Source organism: Artemia franciscana, chromosome 4 (assembly GCF_032884065.1).
Source record: "Artemia franciscana chromosome 4, ASM3288406v1, whole genome shotgun sequence".
In the NCBI taxonomy this organism is placed as follows: Eukaryota; Metazoa; Arthropoda; class Branchiopoda; order Anostraca; family Artemiidae; genus Artemia; species Artemia franciscana.
The window spans coordinates 13064760-13088342 of NC_088866.1; the positions used below are offsets into that span (position 1 = coordinate 13064760).

The window sequence follows — 23583 nt, forward strand, 5'->3', positions numbered from 1 at the left end:
TGAAGTGTGTAATTCCTGCTTTGAAGTGTATTTCCTTGCTTTCCTATTTTGAATTCCTGTTTTCCTGTATTTCCTGCTTTGAAGTATATTTCCTTGTTTTCCTGTTTTGAATTCCTGTTTTCCTGTATTTCCTGCTTTGAAGTGTGTTTCCTGCTTATTTCCTGTTTTGAAGTGTATGCGTGAAGGAAACGAAATTCTTAGGTAAATGCAGCCAAAGTTTTCGTATGGGAGGGTATCACACACTTTTTTCAAGTAAAAACGGTATTTTTAAACCCAAAAATGTGTTTTATGTGTACTATCTTCCAATTTTATGTGAGGTGGGGAGAGATCTATGAGTGTACGTAGGGAGTACATCCCATATGGTTTAAAGCTATCTTCAACAAAAATACAGTTTCTGTTTTCTTTTTTGTATGTTTGCAAGTTTAATTCTTGGTTGAAGGGAATACCAACATCGTACATGAGTAATAGCGAGACCCAATATTGACTAATAATGCCAGAAGCAACCATTCTTTAAGACTCGGAGTTTTAAATAGACACAATCTGCGTATCCTCTTTTGGTCCGTGAGTAATATTCGCTACAATCAATTTGAAAATTATTGATTTTAATAGCCAAATGAATAAATAATTCAAATGTTCTATAGACTGGGCTCCTGAGCTCCCCGACTGGTATCTTCAGTCCTCTGCCCTCATTTGTCGCTGTGCGCTTACTTTTCACCTTTTTCGAACTCTAGGGCAAATCTAAGAATTATCTAATTTGGAAATTACCTTCATAGTTTAAGTTTTTTCGCTAAAAAACTTACTTTTGTTTATGAGGAAGCACATGATTTCACATTGAAATCAAAGTCAACGTAGTAACGTTAACTTACTGAAGAACCGTTTGTTTCCCATATATGTTTTTTTCCCCGGCTCATTATGTAGAAGAAATCGTCGAAGTGATTAGGGAAAGTGGTGGTTTTATTGCTAATTAAAAGTTCTTGTCCACTTTTAAAGTATCAGTCATAAGAAAACTTGTCTTAACGCTCAGATTATTCCCATATCCCCTAATTGTGTTGGATCTAAAATTTGAAGCGATTCTGATAAGAACTGTCAAAAGTAAAACTCTGCATCTGTATATGACATGGTTCATACAGTCCCAGTGACAACCCAAATTACAGAAATAACCCCTATAAAACAGAGGCTTTATGAGCAAATTTTAAAAGAAATGGTGGATTTTTTTATTCTTTTTTGAAATAACAAAACTTGCGAAACTTGGCGAAACTTGGACTTTTATATAATTTATGTACCTAATTTTTAAATGTAGGTGAAATATATATAAATAAAACCAGTTGATATCAAACCGACAATGAAGGATTTATGCTATTAGTTTAGTTTTTTAGTTTGATTACTCACTTACTTAACTTACTTAATCCTCCTGCCAGTTGAAAGGGTCATCAGCCTTTTCCACTTGGGACAGTCTGCAGCAAGGTCGTCTGCATCAGACAGCAAAATTCCAGCTTGGTCCAGTAAATTCCCGAGACTATCACTCCACTGGAACTTGGGTCTTCCTCTTGGACACTTCCAGCCACTGCTAGTTTGTTCAAAGTCGTAAAGAATCCGTGCCGGAGTATCGACAGGCAATCGCAAAAGATGTCCAAACCAACGAAGTGTCCTCTTGGCAACCAGGTGTGACAAAGGTGACTGGGAAGTTAAACTTCGTAGGCGGTTGTTGCTGAAAAAGTCTGTCCATCGGATTCTTACGACTGTCCGAAGCCATTAAGATTGAAGAGTGTTGAGTAGGCGCTGGACAGCTACAGTTTCAGGTCATATTTTAGCTCCATATAGCGGGATCGAATAAACTGACCCTCCAAGGATCTTCATTTTGGTGTCTTGTTTAATCATTGGTTTTTTACAAACACCGTTCAGTCTGCTGAAGACGGCAGTAGCCTTGGCCGCGCGGGCAGCAACTTCATAGTCGATGCAACCATCCGATGATATAATAGAACCAAGATAAGTGAAGTGGTCAACCACATTGATTTGGTTTCCGGCGACCAATTAATTAGAATTGTCGACGTCAGACTTTTGCTGCACCACCATTAATTTCGTCTTCTTCCGATTAATAGACAGTCCTGTCTTTGCAGTTTCACCCAGAAGGGTGTTTAAAGCCATGAGAAGCAGTGACTTGGAGTTTGTGACTAGTGCTATGTCACCAGCAAAGTCGCAATCCATCACAACTCTATCCCCTTACTTGATTCCAAAGCTCAACTTCCGGGTTGAGCAAGTCATAACATTACCAATTATACAGTTAAATACCTCAGGAGAACTGAACAACCGTGCCTGACTCCTCTCCTTACTGGACAGTAAAGAACGCGCTACGTCTACCATTCACTTGCACACAGCTCTCAGTCTCTTGATGCATGACACTGAGTAGGTGGACATATTTTCACGGGAGGCCAATATTAGGAAGGATATTCCGTAGAGAATCACGATCAATAGAGTCGAAAGCTGCCTTGAAGTCGACATAAGTAATGAAAGCTTGCTGAAAGAACTCGTTCGCCTTCTCGGTGATTTGTCTAATGGAGAATATATGCTCTGTCGTTGATCGGCCCGGCATAACTCTGTTTTTTCATCAGAGGCGTGCAAAATATCGCTGCAACAAAACCGTAGAAAGGAGCTTTGCCTGGTATCGAGAGGAGCGTTATCCCTCTATAGTTCTTTCAGTCTCTCCGGGAACGTTTTCTCTTCCACAGTGGTAGGATTAATCCTGCACGCCAGTCTTTCGGGATGATCTCCGAATCTCGTATTGCATTGAATAGCCTTTGGATCCATAACAGAGTAATGCCATCGCTGTTTTTAAGCAGCTCCTCGGAGATTCCACACATACCAGGAAACTTAAAATTGAGACTTTCATAAATAACTATAGTCAATACAGTACAAGTAACACTAGTCTGTGGCAGAGCTAGATTACTTTTTTGGTTTTACATAGCTTGCTTTAATTGGTCTATTGAGTATAGTATATGCAGTGTAATTGTGTTTTCAAGCTTAACATATAATAAATTTATGGTTTGACTATTATTTACTGATACAATCGGTCGGTAGCACTAGCTAATCAAATAAATCATTCGATTCTCTGTTCTTCGTCATTCAGTTTTGTTATTTTAATCAGCATTATGAAATCGGCATACTTCACATTGAGCATATTTTAGCTTGCTTTAAATATTAGTTTTATAGCTTAGGGGTTGAAACCATGCCGTGATAATGTACATTATCTATCTTTTTATTGTACTTCGGTCCTTTACTGGCCAAATATTGACAATAGACGACTCTTAGTTTCCTGGCTAGACTTCTACCCTAAATTTGATTCTTGGATTGTTAATGAAAACTTAAAAATATCTAATCCCAATGATTCTCGTGTGACATATCTGCATAACGTCCTTGTAGGGATATCCAACAATCCACGAGACAAGTGACTATTGGGACAAATTCAAATTTGAAAGTAACTTTGAAGTTGCTTCAGGTGACTGTATTCTAAAGGACATACAGGATATATCACGGGAGGACAACTCGTGTAACATCGAAAAAGCACATGTGACCTGTGCAAAGTAATCAACAATAATGTGGCAGATCGCAAGCGCATATCTTTTACTTTTTATTATTTACCAGAGCAGAGGAAAGTTTTCATTTCCGTACCTGTTGAGGATGAACGAATTATTCTTAGTGACGGCTTAAAAGCACTCCTTGGCCTTAGAGATGATAAAATTACAGTTAAATCCTCTAATGAAAAAGCTCATGGAATTTGTGCTGACTATAAACCTGTTTTTTCCCCTTTGACAAGCGTGTTTTATTAATGTCTCATTCATAGAATCGTCAAGGGTTGGGAACAGCTAAAGCCCCGGAAAACACATCAGTAATTACGATACAAGAAATCTCAGTATCCTCTTATAAGGCTTCATATTTAGAACAAGTACTTCTACACCTAATTGTTTATCGTGAGATATCACTTTTTTTGTTCTTTTTTTTGGAAACCTCACGATATACTGAAAAAACGAAGTTCTGACTATTCCTGGTTCCAATCAAATTTTAGTTGACGAACTTCAGGAAAATTAACTTCGTTTTTTTTATTATGTTAGATTCAGGGGAAACAGCCCGAACATATTTAGCTCGAATTTTAAACCTTGAACCACATAGTATTAAATAAAAACAGCTTTCAAATAAAAGTAAAGAGCGGCATAACGATTTAACTATAGTTTTAGTGTCTCATATTTAGTGAGTGTATGTGTAGATTGCATCAGTGAGTCAGGAGTACACGAGGCGATTCAAGCAATACAGGTACTAAATTTCTTATCCGATTGATTCTGCTTCTCTATGCACAGGTCAAAAATAGAAAAATTTAAAAAATTTCGGGGTGTGCTAAAAGCTTATGATTTAGAACCTTTTGTTGTTCGTGTCTTGCTGAAAAATCTAATGATTGAGAGTACACCAAAAATAGACTATAATGACGTATTTTTCTGGTTAAAGCTTATGATAGCAACACATTAATATGTTTTCAAAACGCGTCCGAAACCACCTATCAGAAACCGCTTAGCACTTTTTTTTTACCTTCTTTTCGTTGGTTCTACCGAAAATATGCTGATTTCAAGCGGCTTTTGCACGATTTTTGAAAAAAATGGAAACACTGCTAGAATTCTGCCAGTTTTCAGGTCACATATTTTGGTAATTTTTTAGAAATAAAGGAAAGTTTCTAGATTTCCTTTAACAAAACGAAAAACAGAGAGGAAAAAAGGAAATAACAATCGATAATTTAAGTCAGCGCCTTCTGGACCTGCACTCCGTTTTCAATAAATCATCTTAAACGCAGTAATTAGGTCTCTCGAAGTAAATCCCAACATACACGGGAGGTAACGATAAATGACGACTTGTATTCGACCTCTACACGATGGTTATTGACATAATCACATTTGTGTGTTCTTATATAAGCTGTTATGTTTCTGCTCTTAGACCAAGACAATCCGATAATGTATTTGAACTGTACAAGGGTGTGTGCGTCCTTGTCTGATTATGACCCTTACAGTTCGCTGGCTAAGTTGTCTCATTCTACATTATCTTTCCCTGAAAATAATTTGTACGAGCATCTTCAGGTTTTGTGATCAGTAGGCTACAATATACAGGGTCACGAAATGGATTTTAATGTGAGTGTTTAGGGCAATCTTGACCTTCTCCCAGAATTGTTGGTGAACGACTGTAATTCCAAAAAACCAGAGAAGGTTTAAGAATGTGATGGTATACCTCCTTCCTCAAGTTTCTACTTAGTGTAGAATCAAAAGACACCAATAAAAAAAAACACACGAAGGAAGTAGATTTTTAGATCAAAGAAAAGTTTTTCTTTGTAAAAAATGAAAAATCTCCCACACAAGTAATCTCACCCATTGATTAACTAGTATCTAAACGTATTCAATGCTATAAATATTCATCTTAGTGTAATGTATGACTACTATGAACACTTTTATTAACAACCTCTTTCTGAAAATGTACCTTGAGTTCTTTTTCTAGCGAAGAATATTTCACAGATTTATTATCTATGTAAAGAAATTTGCACGTAGTGAAAAATCACAACTGAAAACCATCCACGGCCAATAACTTGATTCTGTCGTGGAACAACATTTTTCTGCATAGCCAGGTGTAATACTTTGCTTTCTCTCACTTAGTTTAGTCTCTTTTAATTATACTCTCCTTTTAGTAGGAAAGAACGAGAACAAGCGACCGGGGCTGAGTCGTTTGTCCTCTACTGAAGTAAATTCTCTTTCGATTCGTGATATTGAGGATAGCGTTCTTCCGCCTGCGCTTGATGATAAAAGAAGGTGTGAATCGTGTGAATACAATGTCGTGTGCTCTATATACCAAAGGTGAGATATGACTGTTGCTGGGAAGGTTTTGGTTTGATTGCGTGTTTTTAAAGGTCATTGGTAGTTTTTAGGGTAAGTGTATTGGATTTTCTCTCAACGCAGACTAGAAAACATGGATTTTGATTTTGGAGGCAAAAAATTATTTTTTCTACAAGTTCTTTTTTTTATTTATATACGGTATTATATATTTTATTTATAACTACCACAAAACATGGAAAAGCAACGGTAATATTTTTACCATAATCTACATTTTCTAATTTCTTGCTCTGGATCAAAATTTTCCACGTGCGACATGTGTTTTTGTAGCAGACAATCCAGTTTTTATTGAGATTAATTATCTTTTTTGGGTCTTTTGAATGTTAATTAATGCAGCAGTTCAATATTTTGTGCTTATCATGATCGACTGTGCAATTAAAAAAAGCGAATAAACGGAATGCACAAACAGCTCACTCAGTTCCAGTAGGTTCACACAGCCTCATCCATAGTGGAGCAAAACACATTTTAGTTGCAGTCATAGAGCAGACCAACTTATGTATAAAACGTAAGGAATCATTACATGCGAAAATTAAGATCACAAAAGCGATTAAATGTGTAATTACAAACTATAGACAACCGAGAAACATTGGAAGGGATGGTCATATAAACTTCTGAGGGGGCTTATTCGATTGTAAATAAGAATTTCTAGTGCCCTTCTCAAGAGTAAAAAGTGATCAAAGGGCAACTAGCCCCCCTCCCCGCGGCCCTTTTTCCCAAAGTGCATCCACTCAAAATTTTGAGATAGCTATTTTGTTCAAAATAGTTAAAGGTCAAATAATAAAAACTTACTGGTCGACACATCCCCCCAGAGACAAGTGTTGTAAGCTATGTCCCAAGGGTATATAAGGTTTTATGTAAGGGGTGGTCGTATAAACTTCATAGATGGCTCGTTTGATTGGAAATTGAAAGCTCTAGTTATCTTTTAAGGGTCATCAAAAGTGATTGGAGGGGATTTACCCCCACCCCCCACACCTTTTTCCCCAAATACATCCGATAAAAATTTTGAGATAGCCATTTTGTTCAAAATAGTCGAAAATACAAACTACTATAAATCTGGGGTTGAGAAATCTTTCATAGCATTTGGGATAAGAATTTTAACTTATGTAAGTTGTAAGCTCTTAAGAATCGAAGAATCGAAAGTGATTAAAAAGTAACAAGCCCCCCACCCTTGTGCCTTTTTTCTCCAAATGCATCTTATCAAAAATAGCCATTTTGTTCGAAATAGTCCAAAATTCAAACGACTATAACTTAGGGTTAGAAAAATATTCCCTAGCCCCTGGGGCAAGGATTGTAACTTGTGTAAGTTGCCCATTATTAGAGTATAAGGTTCTGTGGGAGGGGTGGTCGTATTAACTTTGGAGGGGGCTCATTCGATTGTAAATTGAAACTTCTAGCTGTTTTTTAAGAGTAAAAAGGTATCAATGGCCAACTAGCTTACGCCCCCCTTTCTCAAAGGGCAACCTGTCAAAATTTGGAGATATCAATTTCGTTCAAAATAGTTCAAAGGCCAAATAACTATGCTTCCAAGGTTGACCCCCCAGCCCTGGAAAATGACTCTGAGTTCCGGAACTTAATTATTGTTACTTTGATACTTTGTTTACTTTAATGGCATGTTAACTTTGTTCTTTTTTATACTTTGACATTTTGGTACTTTGATATTGTTACTTTGGTACTAGTTTGGATACTTTGATGAAAGTTTAATGTTGAAAAAAAAATCTTATTTTAAAATAAGGAGATTTTTTTAAAACTTTATCTTTTTGGAATCAAAATACGAATAATAATTAATTAAAAAAACAGTTCTGAAAGTTTTTTCCCCAATTCTCTCCGAAAGAATTGGAGTTATATACTTCTAATGAATGGGTTCTTCACTACAAACAAGAGTATGGCTAAACGGCTAAACGGTTTCCAAAACGGTAATGATTCTCTTACCTAAATAACCAATTCTCTTATTTAGAATTATCATTCTCTTACTTAAGTGGTTGCAAAGTTCTTCAAAATTTGTATACTTTTTTTATTATAATAATTGGGATAACAGAATTCAAAGACAAGTGAGAATTGGATATAGGATTGGTTGTTAGACCGCGGTCGTCTTCAGGGAGTAGGGGTTATGCACTTCTAATGAATGGGTTCTTCACTACAAACAAGAGTATGGCTACTGCCCGTTTCCCTAGCGATAAAAGTATCATTTTCTTACTTATATAATCAATTCTCTTGCTTAGAACTACCATTCTCTTACATAAGTTGCTACAAAGTTCTGCAAAATTAGTTTACCTTTTTTATTACAATAATTGGGAGAACAGAATTCAAAAACACGTGGGAATTGGATTAAGGATTAGTTGTTTGACCGCGGTCGTTTTCAGGGAGTAGGAGTTATGCACTTCTACTGTATGGTGTCTTTACTACAAAGAAGAGTATGGTTACTGCCCGTTTCTCTAACGGTAAAAGTATAAGGGCTACTGCGCTTGTGGCGCTTTACTAAAAGCGCCACATATATTACGTATATTACTAATATTTTTTTTTATTACCAAATTGAAAATACAATGAAAATTGCAGTGAAACTAGACAGGGATTTACCAATAGACCCCGTAGGCCCTACGGCTTTCACTATTCCCAAGGTTTTGGGGATTTCTTTGAAAATCTTGCAAACACGGAGCGGCAAGAACGCTTGGACCTAGAGGCATCGAAGCTTTAAATCCGGCTTAGGTGAAACGAAATCTTGGTCTGGTGAGCTTTTAGCAATTAATATCATATATCCAATATTCAGTATAATTTATTAGTCCTTACTAAAACTAGTATTTTATTTTGGAATAAAAAAAATTTTGTGAAATAGGGAATTTTGAAAAAAATTGAAACTTTGGCAATCAAAAGCGAACAAAAATTTGTTTAATAAATTTTTCCGAAAAATAAGTTTTCTAAAGAAAAGTAAAGGTCATATTAAACTTAAGATCAGAAGAAATAGAGACCTACAATAACTCAAACTCAAAACAACCAGAACTTACTATTTAAGAATAAATGAAACCCAAGACGAACAGAAATTAAATAAACAATGATAGCAAACAAACAAACAATAGTTACTAATGTAAACGAGTAAATAAATCTCAAAACGAGTAAAGCTTAGATTGAACATGCAAATCAAGCTTAAAACGAATAAAAATATTTTGCTATTGAGGCATAAAGGAAACCCAAAAAGGAACATAAATTAAATAAACAATCATAGCAACAAACAAACAATACTTACTAATATAAATGAGTAAATAAATCTTGAAACGAGTGAAGCTTACATTGAATATGCAAATCCAGCTTGAAAAGAACAAAAATATTTACGAAGAAGAGTTTGAATTTCACTCCCTCTGTTCATTGTAAAAGTCTAAAACCTACTGTGTCATTGGTGCTTTACTCAAAACAAATTACGAATATTTTCTTTTGTACTTATTACAGTAAAATTAAATTTTGAACTGATGATCTTTCAGCAGTTAATAGAATCATATATAAAATATTTAGTTTAATTTTATTAGTTCTCTCCAAGACTGTTCAAGACAAATATAGCTTCACTACAATCAAGAGTTTGGATACTACTCCCTTCCCTAACTATAAAAGTCTAAAGCCTAATACGTCATTTGTGCTTCACTGAAAACGAATTATATTTACAAAAAATTTCTTTTCCAGTTATTGCAGCATTGAAAATGAAAATGAAATTCCAGTGAAATAAAATCTTGAACTGATGATCTTTCAACAATTGATAGCATTATATATCAAACATTCAGTTTGATTTTATTTGCACTTTTCAAGACTGTTCAAGACACATATAGTTTTCAATTATTATTTAATGAATTCAAGGCTTTCACTACTTTTCAATTCTGTCCCAGCAACATTTAAGCATTTGTTCCGTCGTTGCTCTAATTTTCATATGGATATGGCTTCAAATTCTTTAGGTTGATCACCAAGCCACTTTTGTACCTCATTTTGACTTCCTCATTGGATCAAAAATGTTTCCTGCGTGAATTCTCTTTAAGGGTGACAAGGAATGAAGGCTGGTTGGGAGAGGTTGGGGTTGTAGGAGTGGTTTGGAAGGATCCCCCATCCTAGCATTTTTTTTCTTTATTTTGGAATTCTACACGTGTTTCCACAGTGTCATGAAGAAAAGTCACACTTTAAGTCAAGATTCCGTTTGTTTTTCTGCATTCATATTGTTTCTGTATTGATTAAGTCCCCTACAAGCTCAGCTTTTTGGGCTATATCATCCGATTTGTTTTTTTTTTTCGTTTCTGTGTTATATTGTCGTATTAGCGTTAGATTTTGTAGTATTATTGATGGTAGGTCTTACTTTTTGTGAGCATATCACTACTGGCTGTTGGTGGCTCGTTGATCTTCAAAATACTCACGCTTGGTTAGCTCCTGTGATTTCTAGGATACTATAAACATGACCTAGGACATGCTATTCGGGCAGAACGTCATGATTTTCCTTCGTGCCAGTGCACTTCTCTTCCTCAGTACTAGAGCAGCAAAATTCCTGGTTAAATGGTAGCCAATCTCACTCGGTTTGGCTAAGGCCCGTCTTAAAGGTTACGTGTTCAACATCGCTATCATCTCAGCCTATGCACCAACCAGAGCCGCGGACGAAAGTACAGTTGACGTGTTCTACGATGCTCTGATCTAGTCATTGAAAACATACCCAAACCCTTATCCTAAGAGCTGATCTTAACGCCCATTTTGGAAGTGGCGAGACAGACCGTGAAAGAGCTGTTGGAAGATTTGGATGGGATGACAGGTGCGAGCGTGGAAGGAGACACGTAGAATTTGCCCAGCAGCATAATTTTGTATCGGCAAATACGTTGCTCCAACACAAACCATCCCAAAGGATCACTTGACGCTCTCGAGAAGGAAGAGCACAATCTCAGGTTGATTAATTGCCAATATCCTCCCGATGACGAAGCTCTGAAAAGAACAGTAGAGCCTACCGTGGAGCCGACACAGGAGCGAAGAATGGATCCGATCATATGCTGTTAAAAGCTTCCCTGACCATGAAGTTTGCCTCCAGGAAACGAGCGCAACTACATCTGAGATACGATGTAGTACGGCCAACCGTTTTGACATCCTGTCCGCGGACGATGATAACAAATCAACCACCATTAACAAAGAAGACGATTAGACGAAGATCAGAGACATCATAACAGACGCCTCTAAAAAAGTCATTGGCAGGCTAAATCGGAAACGGAAAAAGTGGATCTCAGAAGACACCATCGAGCTTTTAAACGAGAAACAATAAATCGGAAACACCAAGTTAGCAGGGTTCAAAACACTGAAAAAGAAACTCATAAATCTACCGCTCGCGACAGGCAACTCTACTGGGACCGCGTGACAGCAGATATGCAGAAGGCTACTACTCATTCAGACACTGGAAAGCTTTACCAACTACTAAAAGAAGCAACTGGGAAAAGTAAAAAGATCTGAACTGGAGTGAGAGGCGAAGATGGAACGCTTCTGTCAAGAAAAGATAACATAATCGCAAGATGGCAGTACCACTTCCAAAAGCTGCTGGTCCCCAATCACAACATCTCTTCCCCTAAAACACCTCCCAATAATAGTGCCACCGCAATCCAGCCAAGCAACCCTAACCACAACTCCGTGCCACCAAGTCAAAAACTCCATACAGCAACGTCAATGTTCACCCCCTCCCCCTTTTAATTCAAGAGATCAAAGAGGCAATCAAGAATCTGAGGAATCATAAGGCGCCAGGCACAGATTCTATCCCGACCAAAGTCTCCAAGGCTGCTCCTATTCTCGCTGAGAAACTACAGAAGGTCTTCAGCTCAATCTGGTCTCAGGGACGGTGTCCCCAAGAATAGCAGGACTCAGTTACAATGCCAGTCTTCAAGAAAAGCGACCGCACTAAATGCAGAAATTACAGAGGGGTGTCGCTATTGAGCATTGCAGGAAAGATCTTTGCAATGATCCTGCTTAACTGATTCCAAAAATTCCAAAACGAAAGAACCGGCCCCAACCAATCTGGTTTCCGAGCCGGCATGGGCTATATTGACCAACTCTCCACCCTGAGACAAATTTTTGAACATAGAGCGAAGCATCAACAAATCACCGTCACTGTCTTCATCGACTTCGTTACGGCCTTCGATTCAGTCGTCCGAGGAGGGATTTGAATGGTGATGGAAGAGGACTGTGTCCCACCTAAGATCATCTGACTCATTCAGGCGGACTATCAACACACACAAGCGTGCATCCGGGCCAACGGAGAACATTCGCTGCTATTCGATATGGATTTTGGTGTGAGGCAAGAATGTGTACTCTTTCCCGAACGATTTAATTTTGTCGTCGATTTGGTACTGAAAAATGCAATGCTAAACTTCGAAAGAGTCAAGGTTAGCCCTGATTTCAGTATCACCGACCTCGATTATGCCGATGATGTTGTTCTTCTTGGCGAATCCGTTGGCAGAGCCCAGAACATGCTTCTGAAAGTCTCCAAAGTTGCTGTCCCAGTGGGGCTCAAGGTTAAGACCAAAGCTATGTCTATTGCCCCACAGAACTCTACCCCTGTAACTCTGAACCAAAGGCAGATTAAAGTTGTCAATAAATTCAAGAATCTTGGATCGTACATCAATATCAACGGTAGATGTAGCAAAGAAATCTAATGTCGCACTTGATCAGCTTCCGCTGTCCTTGCCCAACTGTGGAAGCCGCTATGGAAAAGGAAGGAAATCCACCGGAAAACAAAAACCTGTATTTACGATACCTTAGTCCGTTCGGTCTTACTCTACGGCTGCGAGACGTGGCCCTTAAAAGTCACCGATGCACACACTCTCAACACTTTTGAACACAAATGCCTGGGGAGTATACTGTGTTTACGGGTCAGCGACCGAAGCCCAAATACAATCATCCGCCAGCGATGTGATCAGAAGTACGACATATCATTCGACGCCACTGCTTGTCCTGGTTCGGCCATGTTTGCCAAAGACCGGCTGAGACTTTTACAAATTAAAGCCTACTTTGCAAAGCATTACTTGATTGGAAGAAACGATATGGAAGACAAGCCAAAACTTGGCTCAATACCGTAAAATCTGACCTCAAGCCGATTGGCAAATCTCGGAGACATGGTCGCAGATAGGACCCTTCATGGCTCGAAATTATTGCCCCATTAACGCAAGACTGTAACCTGTGAAATTCAACAGTTTGCCAGATCCTGTCGCCAGGGAAAGCTACATAGCTTATGTCCGGATTAAAATAGAAGCATATAAGTAAGTACTTCCTCATTTGCCACTTCTAAATTGAGAAACAGTTTGAAAACTGGGTTCTGAGACCCTTCATGATACCCATGCTACCCTAACTCGCCCAGCAGACTTTCATTTATTTGGATCCTTTAAATGAGCTCTACATGGATAATATTTTTCTATTCAATGAAGAAGCTCAGAATCTATCCAAGACATTTCAGGCCAGAGGTATAAATAAAATAGTATATCGACAATATGTGTGTTTAAATGTTGCTGGAGACTCTGTTAAAAAGTACCAAAGTTCTGAGTTGGTTAAATAAATCATTTCTGGGCCCCGCTACATCAACTACGAAGATGTCCTTGAGCTCTTGAACTTACCTACTTCGTTTGGTCGAAGATATGATCTAGTAATGAAATTTGGAATAGTGATAACAGTGAACGAGAAGTGCCCATCTGTTTTCTCACCTACCACACCCATCTACAGGCTTACCAAGCATCAGAATAAACTACGAGCCATCAAATGATGTGCGAATATGTATTTATGGCACTCGGTATTTACCAAGTGACATATAGTGATCGCAATTTCTGTCCGTTGGTCTGTCTGTCTGTCTGTTGGTCCCGGTTTTGCTAGTTCGGGCACTTCCAGATAAGCTAGGATGATGAAACTTATCACGCGTATCAGGGACCAGACCAGATTAAACTAGACCTACGTTGCCCGGGCAACGTGAAGTGTTGCGGCAACCTTTGTCCAGCTTCGCTGACTAAAGTGTTGCGAGAGCAACACTTTGGTTTTGTTTCTTCGCTATCGATCAGTAACCACATGATCAAAGGCTATTCCTCAGAGTTGAAAAAGCCAGTAGAACTTTATCCTTTTCAATCGTAGACCTCATGGCGGATGAAAAATCGGAACAATATTTTATGTAATCTAGTTGGTATTATAAAGCCATCATTAACTTTTCAGGATCAAAATACCATAGATGACATTCAATTAATTATTACGAAACTATCTCATTGTTTTACATTCTCGTTTGTGCTTGTTTCTTCACTATCGGTTAAATGATTATGTTGTCAACCTATCGTAGTTTTTAAAACGGTATGTTTTTAAAACGGTATGGTAATGGTCACATGACCAAAGGCTATTCCTCAGCGTTGAAAAAACAACTACAAAATAATATCGAAAGAAGGGACTAAATTGACTTTGCAGCCAGTTGAACTTTATCCTTTTCAATCGTAGACATCGTGACGAATGAAAACTTGGAACCATATCTTATATAATCTACTTGGTATTACAAAGCTATTCATAACTTTTTCGGATTAAAATACCATAGGTGACAATAATTATTACGAAACTACCTCATTGCTTTATGTTATTGTTCGTACCCGTTGCGTAAACACTTAATTCTGTCAGATTTAAAGAGATCGAATGCAATTTGCACAAATCTCTAGCCCAAAGTGAACAAATTCTTACTTACAAGTCCCTCTCCTGTGATTGACATTAAGTTCACCGGAAACAAATAAATGGGTACACCAACTAGCAAAAGTTACAAACCCCTCATCGCTGAAGATGATTGTAGCCCAACAGCCGATTGTTACTTACAGGTCCATTATATGTCTTACCACTGGAACCAAATTGGTCTAACCATCAAATATACCAGAAACAAATAATAGGTACACCAACCAGCAAAAGTGGCTAACCCCTCATTGCCGAACATGATTGTGAGCTAACAGCCGTTTCTCGCCCAAAGTGAACCGATTCTTACTTATAAGTCCCTCTCCCGTGATAGGCATCAAGTTCACCAGAAACAAATAAACGGGCACACCAACTAGCATAGTTGCAAACCCCTCATCACTGAAGTTGACTGTAGCCTAACAGCAGATTATTACTTACAAGTCCCCTACATGTCTTACCACTGGAACCAAATTGGTTTTACCGTGAAATACACTGGAAACAAATAATAGATACACCAACTAGCAAAAGCTGCTAACCCCTCATTGCCGAAGGTGATTATTACCTAACAGCCGACTATTGCTTACAAGTCCTCTATATGTCTCACAATTTGTATCAGCCTAGATTTCGTTTCAGTGTGTACCTTACTACTGAAGTTGTTAACCCCTTGAAACTTTCAAACTGGTATACCTCATGAAGGAATTTTTATACCAAAAAATGGATGTCATATACTTTGATCAGCTCATCAAGAGCTATCGATTGCCGTCTAAAAAAATTCTATCTGTCTTAGTTCAAAGTTGATTTTTTTTTTGCCATAGGCCAACTTTCTAACATCATCACTTAGAAAGGAGCAAAGGATAAGCTCCAATTTCTTTAGGAATGAGAGAACTTTTTAAGTTTATTAGGCACATCTGATACCATTTCTATACCGCAATCCCAAGTCCGAAAAACCGAGTGATAACTCAGCTGAAATCACGAACAGAAATGGGTAGAAACAATAGATGGCAGCACTTTCGGATCCGTGGGAAAATGCCACATTTTTGCTTCTGTAAATTTTTCTATTTATCATCAAAGAAGATATATTGGCTGTGGGGCCGGGTAACTGCCGCATATATTTAACACTTATAGATTTTAGTCCATCTTGAATTTGAAAGTGGTGCCTGCCTGCTTGCCTGCTAGAACGGAGCTTTCCACTCGAAAGCAGAAACATGGTTTGATGAAACGAAAGCTTGGCTGCACAACTTCAGATACTCCTCTCTGTCATAGGCTATATAGCTCCACTTCACTTCGCACACCATAGGCTCTGGCTCGTGGACAAGCAAAAACCATCCTTTTTGGCCCAAGGCAAGAGTTTTGCAGAGCTTTCCAAAATGTAATGTTATATTCATCAATCCGGCCTGAGGTCCACACTTTCCGTAAAAACCGCACAGGTTAGACCCTTACCAGTTTCCAGGAATAAGCTGAGATTGGCGGCATAGGAATAAAAAAAAAAACGGGGACAAAACCAAAGTGTTGCTCTCGCAACACAATTAGGAATAGTCTCTTCCCCGATTCGATCATCTGGGGGGGAGGGGGTTGAGTGAGAGAACAATATTGTTGAGAAGAATTTTATTTGCCGATCAAAAAAAAGATTGTTCTTCCTAAGTGTGGCTTGCTGGTCTAGCCACACTTAGGATGATTCTCTTAGGGTGTGATAGGTCTCTGATTCGAATCCTGGACTACCCCAATTTTTAGCATGAAGAAGATCCGAAACTTCATACGTGATCAATATAGAGATTGCTGAAAGTTGACAGGCGGATCAGGAACCGCCTGCCAACTTTCAATATAAATAGTTGCTTCCTAAATTATAAATAGTTGCTTCCCCGATTCGACCATCTGGGGGGTGGGGAGTGGAAGGACGGTTAATTTGGAAAAAATAGAAAAAAAAGGTATCTTTAACTTACGAACGGGTTATCAGATCTTAATGAAATTTGACATTTAGAAGAATCTCGTGTCTCAGAGTCTTATTTAAAACCCGACCGGATCCGGTGACATTGGGGGGAGGGGGGAGTTGAAGGGGGAAACCTGAAATCTTGGAAAACTCTTAGAGTGGAGAGATTGGAATGAAACTTGGTGGGAAGAATAAGCACCAGTCCTAGATACGTGATTGACATAACCGGACTGGATCCGTTCCCTTTTGGAGAGATGGGGGGATTTCCAGTGTTTTTTTTTTAGGTCGGAACCTGATTTGAGGCTCCGACGTCGTCACAAGTGCCATATGAGCTCTTGGCTCTTCCGACCTCGTCACAATTGCAATATGAGCTCTTTGGCTCTTGTTTTTCATTGTGTGTGCTTTCTTTTTAATAGCAAAGTAGATTAATTTGGCGTTTATTTTGAGTGCTTCGATAGATATTTAAATAAACGGATGTGAACGTGATTTTTAAGTTGTAAATTCTTTTCCATTTTGTTTTCTATTTTCGTTTGATCAGTTAATCTAACTTTAACCAAAATAACTTTTTCTATATTTTTTAAGAACTCAGAACGATGTTCCAGAGCCACCCCATAACATGGCATACCTAGTTCCAACTTTGACAAAGCATCTTACAGATGAAGATCTGGAATTCTTTAAGAAGTGGACTTCACTGTTGCGAATTGAACAAACTGAAGCTTGGTCAAGAAGCAGTCTCAAGGATTTGTGGACGATATCCTCTATTGAAAGGTTGTATATCTATTGATGATAATGATCACTATTATTAATCGAATGCCCACTGTTACTGATCAATCAAATATAAAAAAAAATGAGCGTAAAAAAAAACAGGATGAGAGAAAAGATGGATATTAAAGATTTTGTGGGAAAATGCATTTAGACTGAATTAAGTAAGAGATAGGAGTACAAATTCTTGGAATTATGAAGATCTATTTCCTGGAAATGTTTCTTCCTCTTAATTATCTCTTTTATTATTTGAAGCAAAAATATTTAGTCATGGTATATTCCTTCTGCTCTCGATACATAACTTCCAATTTAACAGGAAAATATCAGTGAAGAATCACTTAATTAGAAATAATTTATAACAAACGTCAAGGAAAATTCAAACTACTTGGGGTTTAATTTGCATCAGTTTGTAGCATGAATTCAGGTTGATAGATTAGCAAAAGATTTTGCACAACGCCGAACTACACGTGATTGCTAAATGGGAACAGTACTTTTAAATTTAAGCCAAATTTTAATAGTGTTTGGAAATCTTGCTATTTTGAATTGTCTTAGGTATAATAATTAGAGTGATAAGCCATATGAACTTTTGTTAATATGGCTATGTTCAATCGCTATTATTATAGTTTTGTTATGGTTTATGGTACTATTACTATGGTATATTTTCCTGAACTTGGAGTCGAACTACAATTTAACAGCCAGATTTAACGTCATCTGATTTCAAGTGAAATATGAACAAAGAATCTTGAACAATTTATAGACTTTCTGAATATACCGTTCGAAACATAAAAATTTCATCTTTCAGAACACTCGTTTGTTACTTGGCTTGGAGTCGAAGTCTGATTTCACAGCCAGGTTTAACGTCGTCTGATTTCAAGTGAAATATGAACAAAGGATCTTGAACAATATATAGACTTTTTTTTGAACATACCGTCCGAAACATAAAAATTTCATTTTCCAGAACACTCGAATGGTACTTGGCTTGGAGTCGAAGTCCAATTTCACAGCCAGATTTCGCGTTGTCTAGTTTCAAGTGAAACAAAGAATCTTGAACAATTTATAGACGTTTTTTGAATACACCCTTCGAAACATAAAATTTCATTTTCCGGAACACACGAATGGTACCTGACGCCAAAGCTTCCTCCAAGTTACATGGCTGACATATACTTATTTTATTTTAAATACTTAAAAAGCATTATGTATTACAGTAGCCATGTAACTTGTATACTCTAATTATGACTATTATACTCAATCGCTATTAGCCTCAATCACTTCGTTTCATTTATATAGTTCCAGCAAACTATTTGTTTCTTCTTGGGATGAATTTTAAAACATTTCACTTGTCAAACAGTTCGTGATAATGAACTGTAGTAAGGAGTGACCCGGCTCAATAATAACCAAAACTCTAAAAAACGGAATTTTGATACCAATAGATACATCAAAAGAATCGGATTTTAATGCTGGTTTTAAATATATAACTCCCCTCCTCAACGCCCCGCTCTTTTACGCTAAAGTTTGACTCTGTGTCACAGTTCTATTTTTTAAAACAAATAAAAACTTTAGCGTAAAGAGCAGGGCGTTGAAGAGGGTACATACCCTTTCATATACGGAATAATTTCTGTTCGTTTTAAGTTTAATGTCGCTCCTTACTTTTAGTTAAAAAACTTTCTTTTTATTTAACACCAAGTAAGAATAGTATAAAATAATGCCAAGGCTCTTTTTATGGTTTGGCTCGTAATCTGTTATTCTACAAGCTAAATGTATGTCTCTTTCTGTTTACATGGGTGAATTGGCATTTGAATTATAAAATTTTCTATAAAGAAGCCTTGTCTGCTCCATGGGCTAGCTGCCCCCTCTGTTGACAAGAGAGGTTTTTAGTAAAGATGGATTTTAGTATCGACAGCAACCGTTGGTCAGAAGAAGCAGTTGCACCTCTTTTATTAGAAATAAATTATTATTTGGGTGCCAATTTCCATGTGTCTAATTAGTTTTCTAATTAGAAAACTACTGTTTACTGTTTCTAATTAGGCTAAATTACTAAATTATTGTTTCTAATTAGGCTAAAAAAGCATTTGACTCTTTAAACTATGTAATTCATTTTGATCAAATATAAAATTCTGGCATAAGGAGGAAGTGGCTAGAATTATAAAACCCTACATGTGTGGAACCAAAACTGCAGTAGATGTTGATGGAAATATGTATAATTTAAATAGCCTTAATGATATTGACATCCTTCTAGGTTCAGTATTATGTCCGCTTTTATTCTGATCTACATTAATGATGTCTCAGAAAATTTGCAGGAAAATACTAGTCTTCCAATTCTGTTGCAGATGACACAACTATATCTGTCAAAGCGGGGGATTCATTTGCATTGATTGAAAATTGTCACTTCAGTTTATCGATGGTTGCTTTCCAGTAACTTAATACCAAATTTGACGAAAACTGAATTTATGATTTTGATCGCTCAAAACGTGCCACTTGAGAGATTTCTTGCCAGGAGCTTCAGGTTATTGAGAATAAAATCCATGGAGTCTAATCAGTAACGTGTTTTTCTTGATCTCTTTTTGTCATTTTAAATTCATATTGATCATTTAAGGGTAAAACTTTCTCAAAATATTGGGTCAATGAATCGGTTGAAAAATGTTTTTCCGTTTTACATTTAAAAGATAATTTACTACTCTTTAATTGCCTCTTATTTGAATTTCTGAACAGTTGTTTATCTTAGTACCTTTTGGACGAGTATAAAACCATTACAGGTACTTCAAGATGCGACTTGGAGGATTTTTGCATCGACCATCAAAACTTAAAAATGCATCAGAAATAGAAACGATATTTTTTTTGCTAAATTTCTTGGATTTAAAACAAATACGAGAAGTAAATATTTCCATTTTTCAGTTGCAAATACAAAATCCTTCTTAATAAACTTTTCCCCTCGTTCGGCTCGTTGGCATTCTGACCCAGATAATTTTCGCTATTATTATTATGACGAAATGTATTGTTTTATTTTATATGTATGTCCTACTATTTGACCACCCAACTTACGAGCTTTGCTCTCCTTTGGGGGCTAATTTTTTTTGTATTTTTATGTGAAATAAATAAAACAGTAAACAGTAAAGAGCATATGTTTTTATTGCACATTTTTAAGCATATTTTTATTATTCTATTTCGTTAAGGCAAAAGAAAGGGAGTTGCATTGCCAACCTGCGAGTGGCAAGTAGCACTAGTGAAAATGGAGATGAATGGCGATCTGAATTGGTAAAAACCAAGAATTATCAACATGAGGCTCTGACAGGCGTTGTTCAAATTGGAGATAGTCTGGTTGTGTCAACCAAATCCAAGCTTGCTATTGATATCGTACACGTTACAACGATAGAAAACGAAAAAATACATGTCTTAGGTGAACGGTAAGTTGTATTTCTGACGGATTCGCGTACAATTGAAAAGAAATATGATAGGATAGACCTCTTTCTTAAGCTTTTCATTCCCTCCTATTTCAGGTATATTTTGCTACTATCTGCATAAATCTCAATTTTAAATAACTATCGTGAAATTTTCATCTGATGCACTGTGGAGCCACAAAGGCAGATGTAGTGTTGGAGGGATGTCAGATTGCCGACAAATTGGTCGTAACCTATGACAAGCCTAATAGAACTCGGTTGAATGAGCGCTTTTCCAAGTTTTCATTGCTATCCACTCTATGTGATGATACCTGAAAAAGAAAAAAGTACATTTAAAAAAAAATGGTAAAAGAATGTGGTATCAGACGTCATGGTCCGTTCTGGTGTTTCGTAGCCCTTCAGTCAGGAAGTGCAGTGGTGGTTTGGGGGTCAGCAATCCTATGCCTCCGCATATCCTTCCTGTTTACATTCCCAAGATTTGCCAGGCACCCATTGTGAGCAGGGTCGACTCTACCTGAGCTTACAAGTGCTTGACGATGTCAAGACTTAAACCCATGTCCAGAAGGACATAGTCTTGTAAGTTCAACGTGCTTACCCCTCGTTTTTTTTCTCTTTGGAAAAAAATACGAATTTGAAACTGCTCTTTACTAAGTCAAAGTCTTTGGGCTGTTTAAGATAAAACCTTTTAATTCGTTTTCTCCTTTAGCTGTCTCTATAAATGAAAGATTAATTATCAAATATATCTTTATTATTGCATACCTAGGAGAAGCTATGAGGATATTAAGTGATCCAGAAAAGAGACTATAACCGACAATTTCTACCGTTTGCTACTTGCTCCCACAGATGTCTCTAAACTGACATTGTACAGAGGTATTACATCTAAGTGATAAAATTTTATATTTCGATCACACACACACACACAGACACACAAAAAAAAATCACCCCTTTACTGCCAATTTCACCGATTTTGTTTAGATAATCTGTTATTTCTCATAATCCCCACACTTTTTTTTTTATCAACTTTGTTAACTTTCAAAATTGAAAACTTTCAAAACGAATCTTGTCCGCATTTACTTTGTTTTTTTATTTTTAGAGGAAATGGAACCGTAAAACAAATAGCTTTTTTCAGAGTTGGGCAATTTTTCGTTTCTCGTAATTTTCTTTTGACAGAAATTGAAGGCTAGGCGATGAAGCAGAATTAATAATTTTTGACCTCAAGTTCTTTGCGTATGTTGGGTAAAGCAAGTAGTTAAGATATATATTGTGTCTTGACAACACTCAAAATCCTGTTTGTGGTAATTGCTGTTTGTTTTGAGTTTGATTACAGCATTTATTTTAATTTCTACTCGATTTTGGATTTATTTATTAATCTATATCAGTATTTGTATTCGGTATGTTTGATATGATTGTTATTTTAATAACTGTTCGTTTTAAGTTTCATTTATTCTTTGTAATAATTTTTGACTGTTTTGTAGTTATGTTATAAAATTGATTTGTAAAAAGAATAACTGGACAAATCTTGAACAAATTTTTAGCGTTAGACTTTTTTAGTTATCCACTATTTTTGTGATGGAATCAAAGTTTTCCATCATAGGAATAGGAAGAACGCAGCTTTTTTTTTACGTTCAAACAGGCTAGGACTCTGTGCCTCCAAGGTGAATAAAAAAATTTTGTTTGGTTATGTTTATTATTTAAGGCTATGCTATAAAGATGTCTAGAAAAGAAAAACTTCGAAATAAAAATTATTATGCCATTCTAAATAGGATTTGAGCCTCTGCAATAAGCATCTACAGATTTTCTATTAAAAGGACTTTTTCTCAATTTTTTAACATGCCAGTACAGCATTTTGCTATTATACCGTCTGGCTGCATCTTGAACGTTAACAAAATTAGTGTTAAAAAGCTTACGTTTTTCAGTCTAACCTTGTTTTCCTTTCATTGATAAACTTTTTTTCTGTTTAATTGCAGGCTCGCACATGATTTCTCTCTGTTTGAAAGGGGGAGGGGTAATCAAAAGAAAGCTTATGGAGCCAATCTTAAAATAGATGAAAAGAGCCTCCCCTTGCACAATCCTGCACTATTCTATGGCATGGCTAATTTATTATTTCTTCTAGAGATCTGCATGCGCAGTTAAAAGAAGAAGAAGAAGTATTTCTTGATAAGACAGAGTTCGGTAATGCAACTGGCATCTTATACGGTAATCTCATGTCCCTATTTCAAGACAACAGTGTCGCAGAAAGGATTCGAAAGCTTGTCGTTCACAGGTATAACTATTTGAGAGGGAAGAGAAATTGAAAAATGAGTGTGAGATCATGTATACCATTAGTTGAAATCTTTAGGGACCGAAGATATTTATTACCGGTTAAAAATCGTGGAGGAAACAGGAACTATCTATTACCAACAGTGCCCTGATGAGTGATACATTATCAGATATAAACTCAGCCTTAAAATGGTCTATGTAATATATAAAAAGATGTAAAAAAATAATATAAAATATATACCTAAATTCTTATACTTTATATATATATATATATATATATATATATATATATATATATATATATATATATATATATATATATATATATATATATATATATATATATATATATATGCATATATAAAGGACGGGTTCCTTCTACCGTCCCGTCAGTTTTCAATGTAAACGCGTTTATTTGAGTTTTACTTATTGAGAAAAGTAGGACGTCTTGGATAAATTGATTTTTCGAATGTAGGAAATAAAAGTGTGGTATCCTAATGCGTGTGTGTGAGGGATATTGTGGTATCCTACTGCGTGTGTGTGAGGGATATGTTTTTCCCTTTTTTTTTATTAATAATTGAATTTTAATTTTAGTTATAAGGGAAAATTGACCATAAGGTGCTATAGGAAGTAACATAAGTTATGAGATCCAGAA

The 23583-nt window shown here is 36.7% G+C and overlaps 1 protein-coding gene across 1 annotated transcript in view; it reads left to right on the top strand.

The window, feature by feature from the left end:
- The window catches only part of LOC136026016 (DNA replication ATP-dependent helicase/nuclease DNA2-like), a 107973-nt gene that overhangs the window by 47966 nt on the left and 36424 nt on the right, over positions 1–23583 (top strand). The window contains exons 10-13 of the mRNA XM_065702166.1: positions 5714–5879; positions 17095–17280; positions 20445–20675; positions 22783–22932. Coding sequence (XP_065558238.1) covers positions 5714–5879; positions 17095–17280; positions 20445–20675; positions 22783–22932 — 733 coding nt within the window. The remainder of the gene's footprint in view (positions 1–5713; positions 5880–17094; positions 17281–20444; positions 20676–22782; positions 22933–23583) is intronic.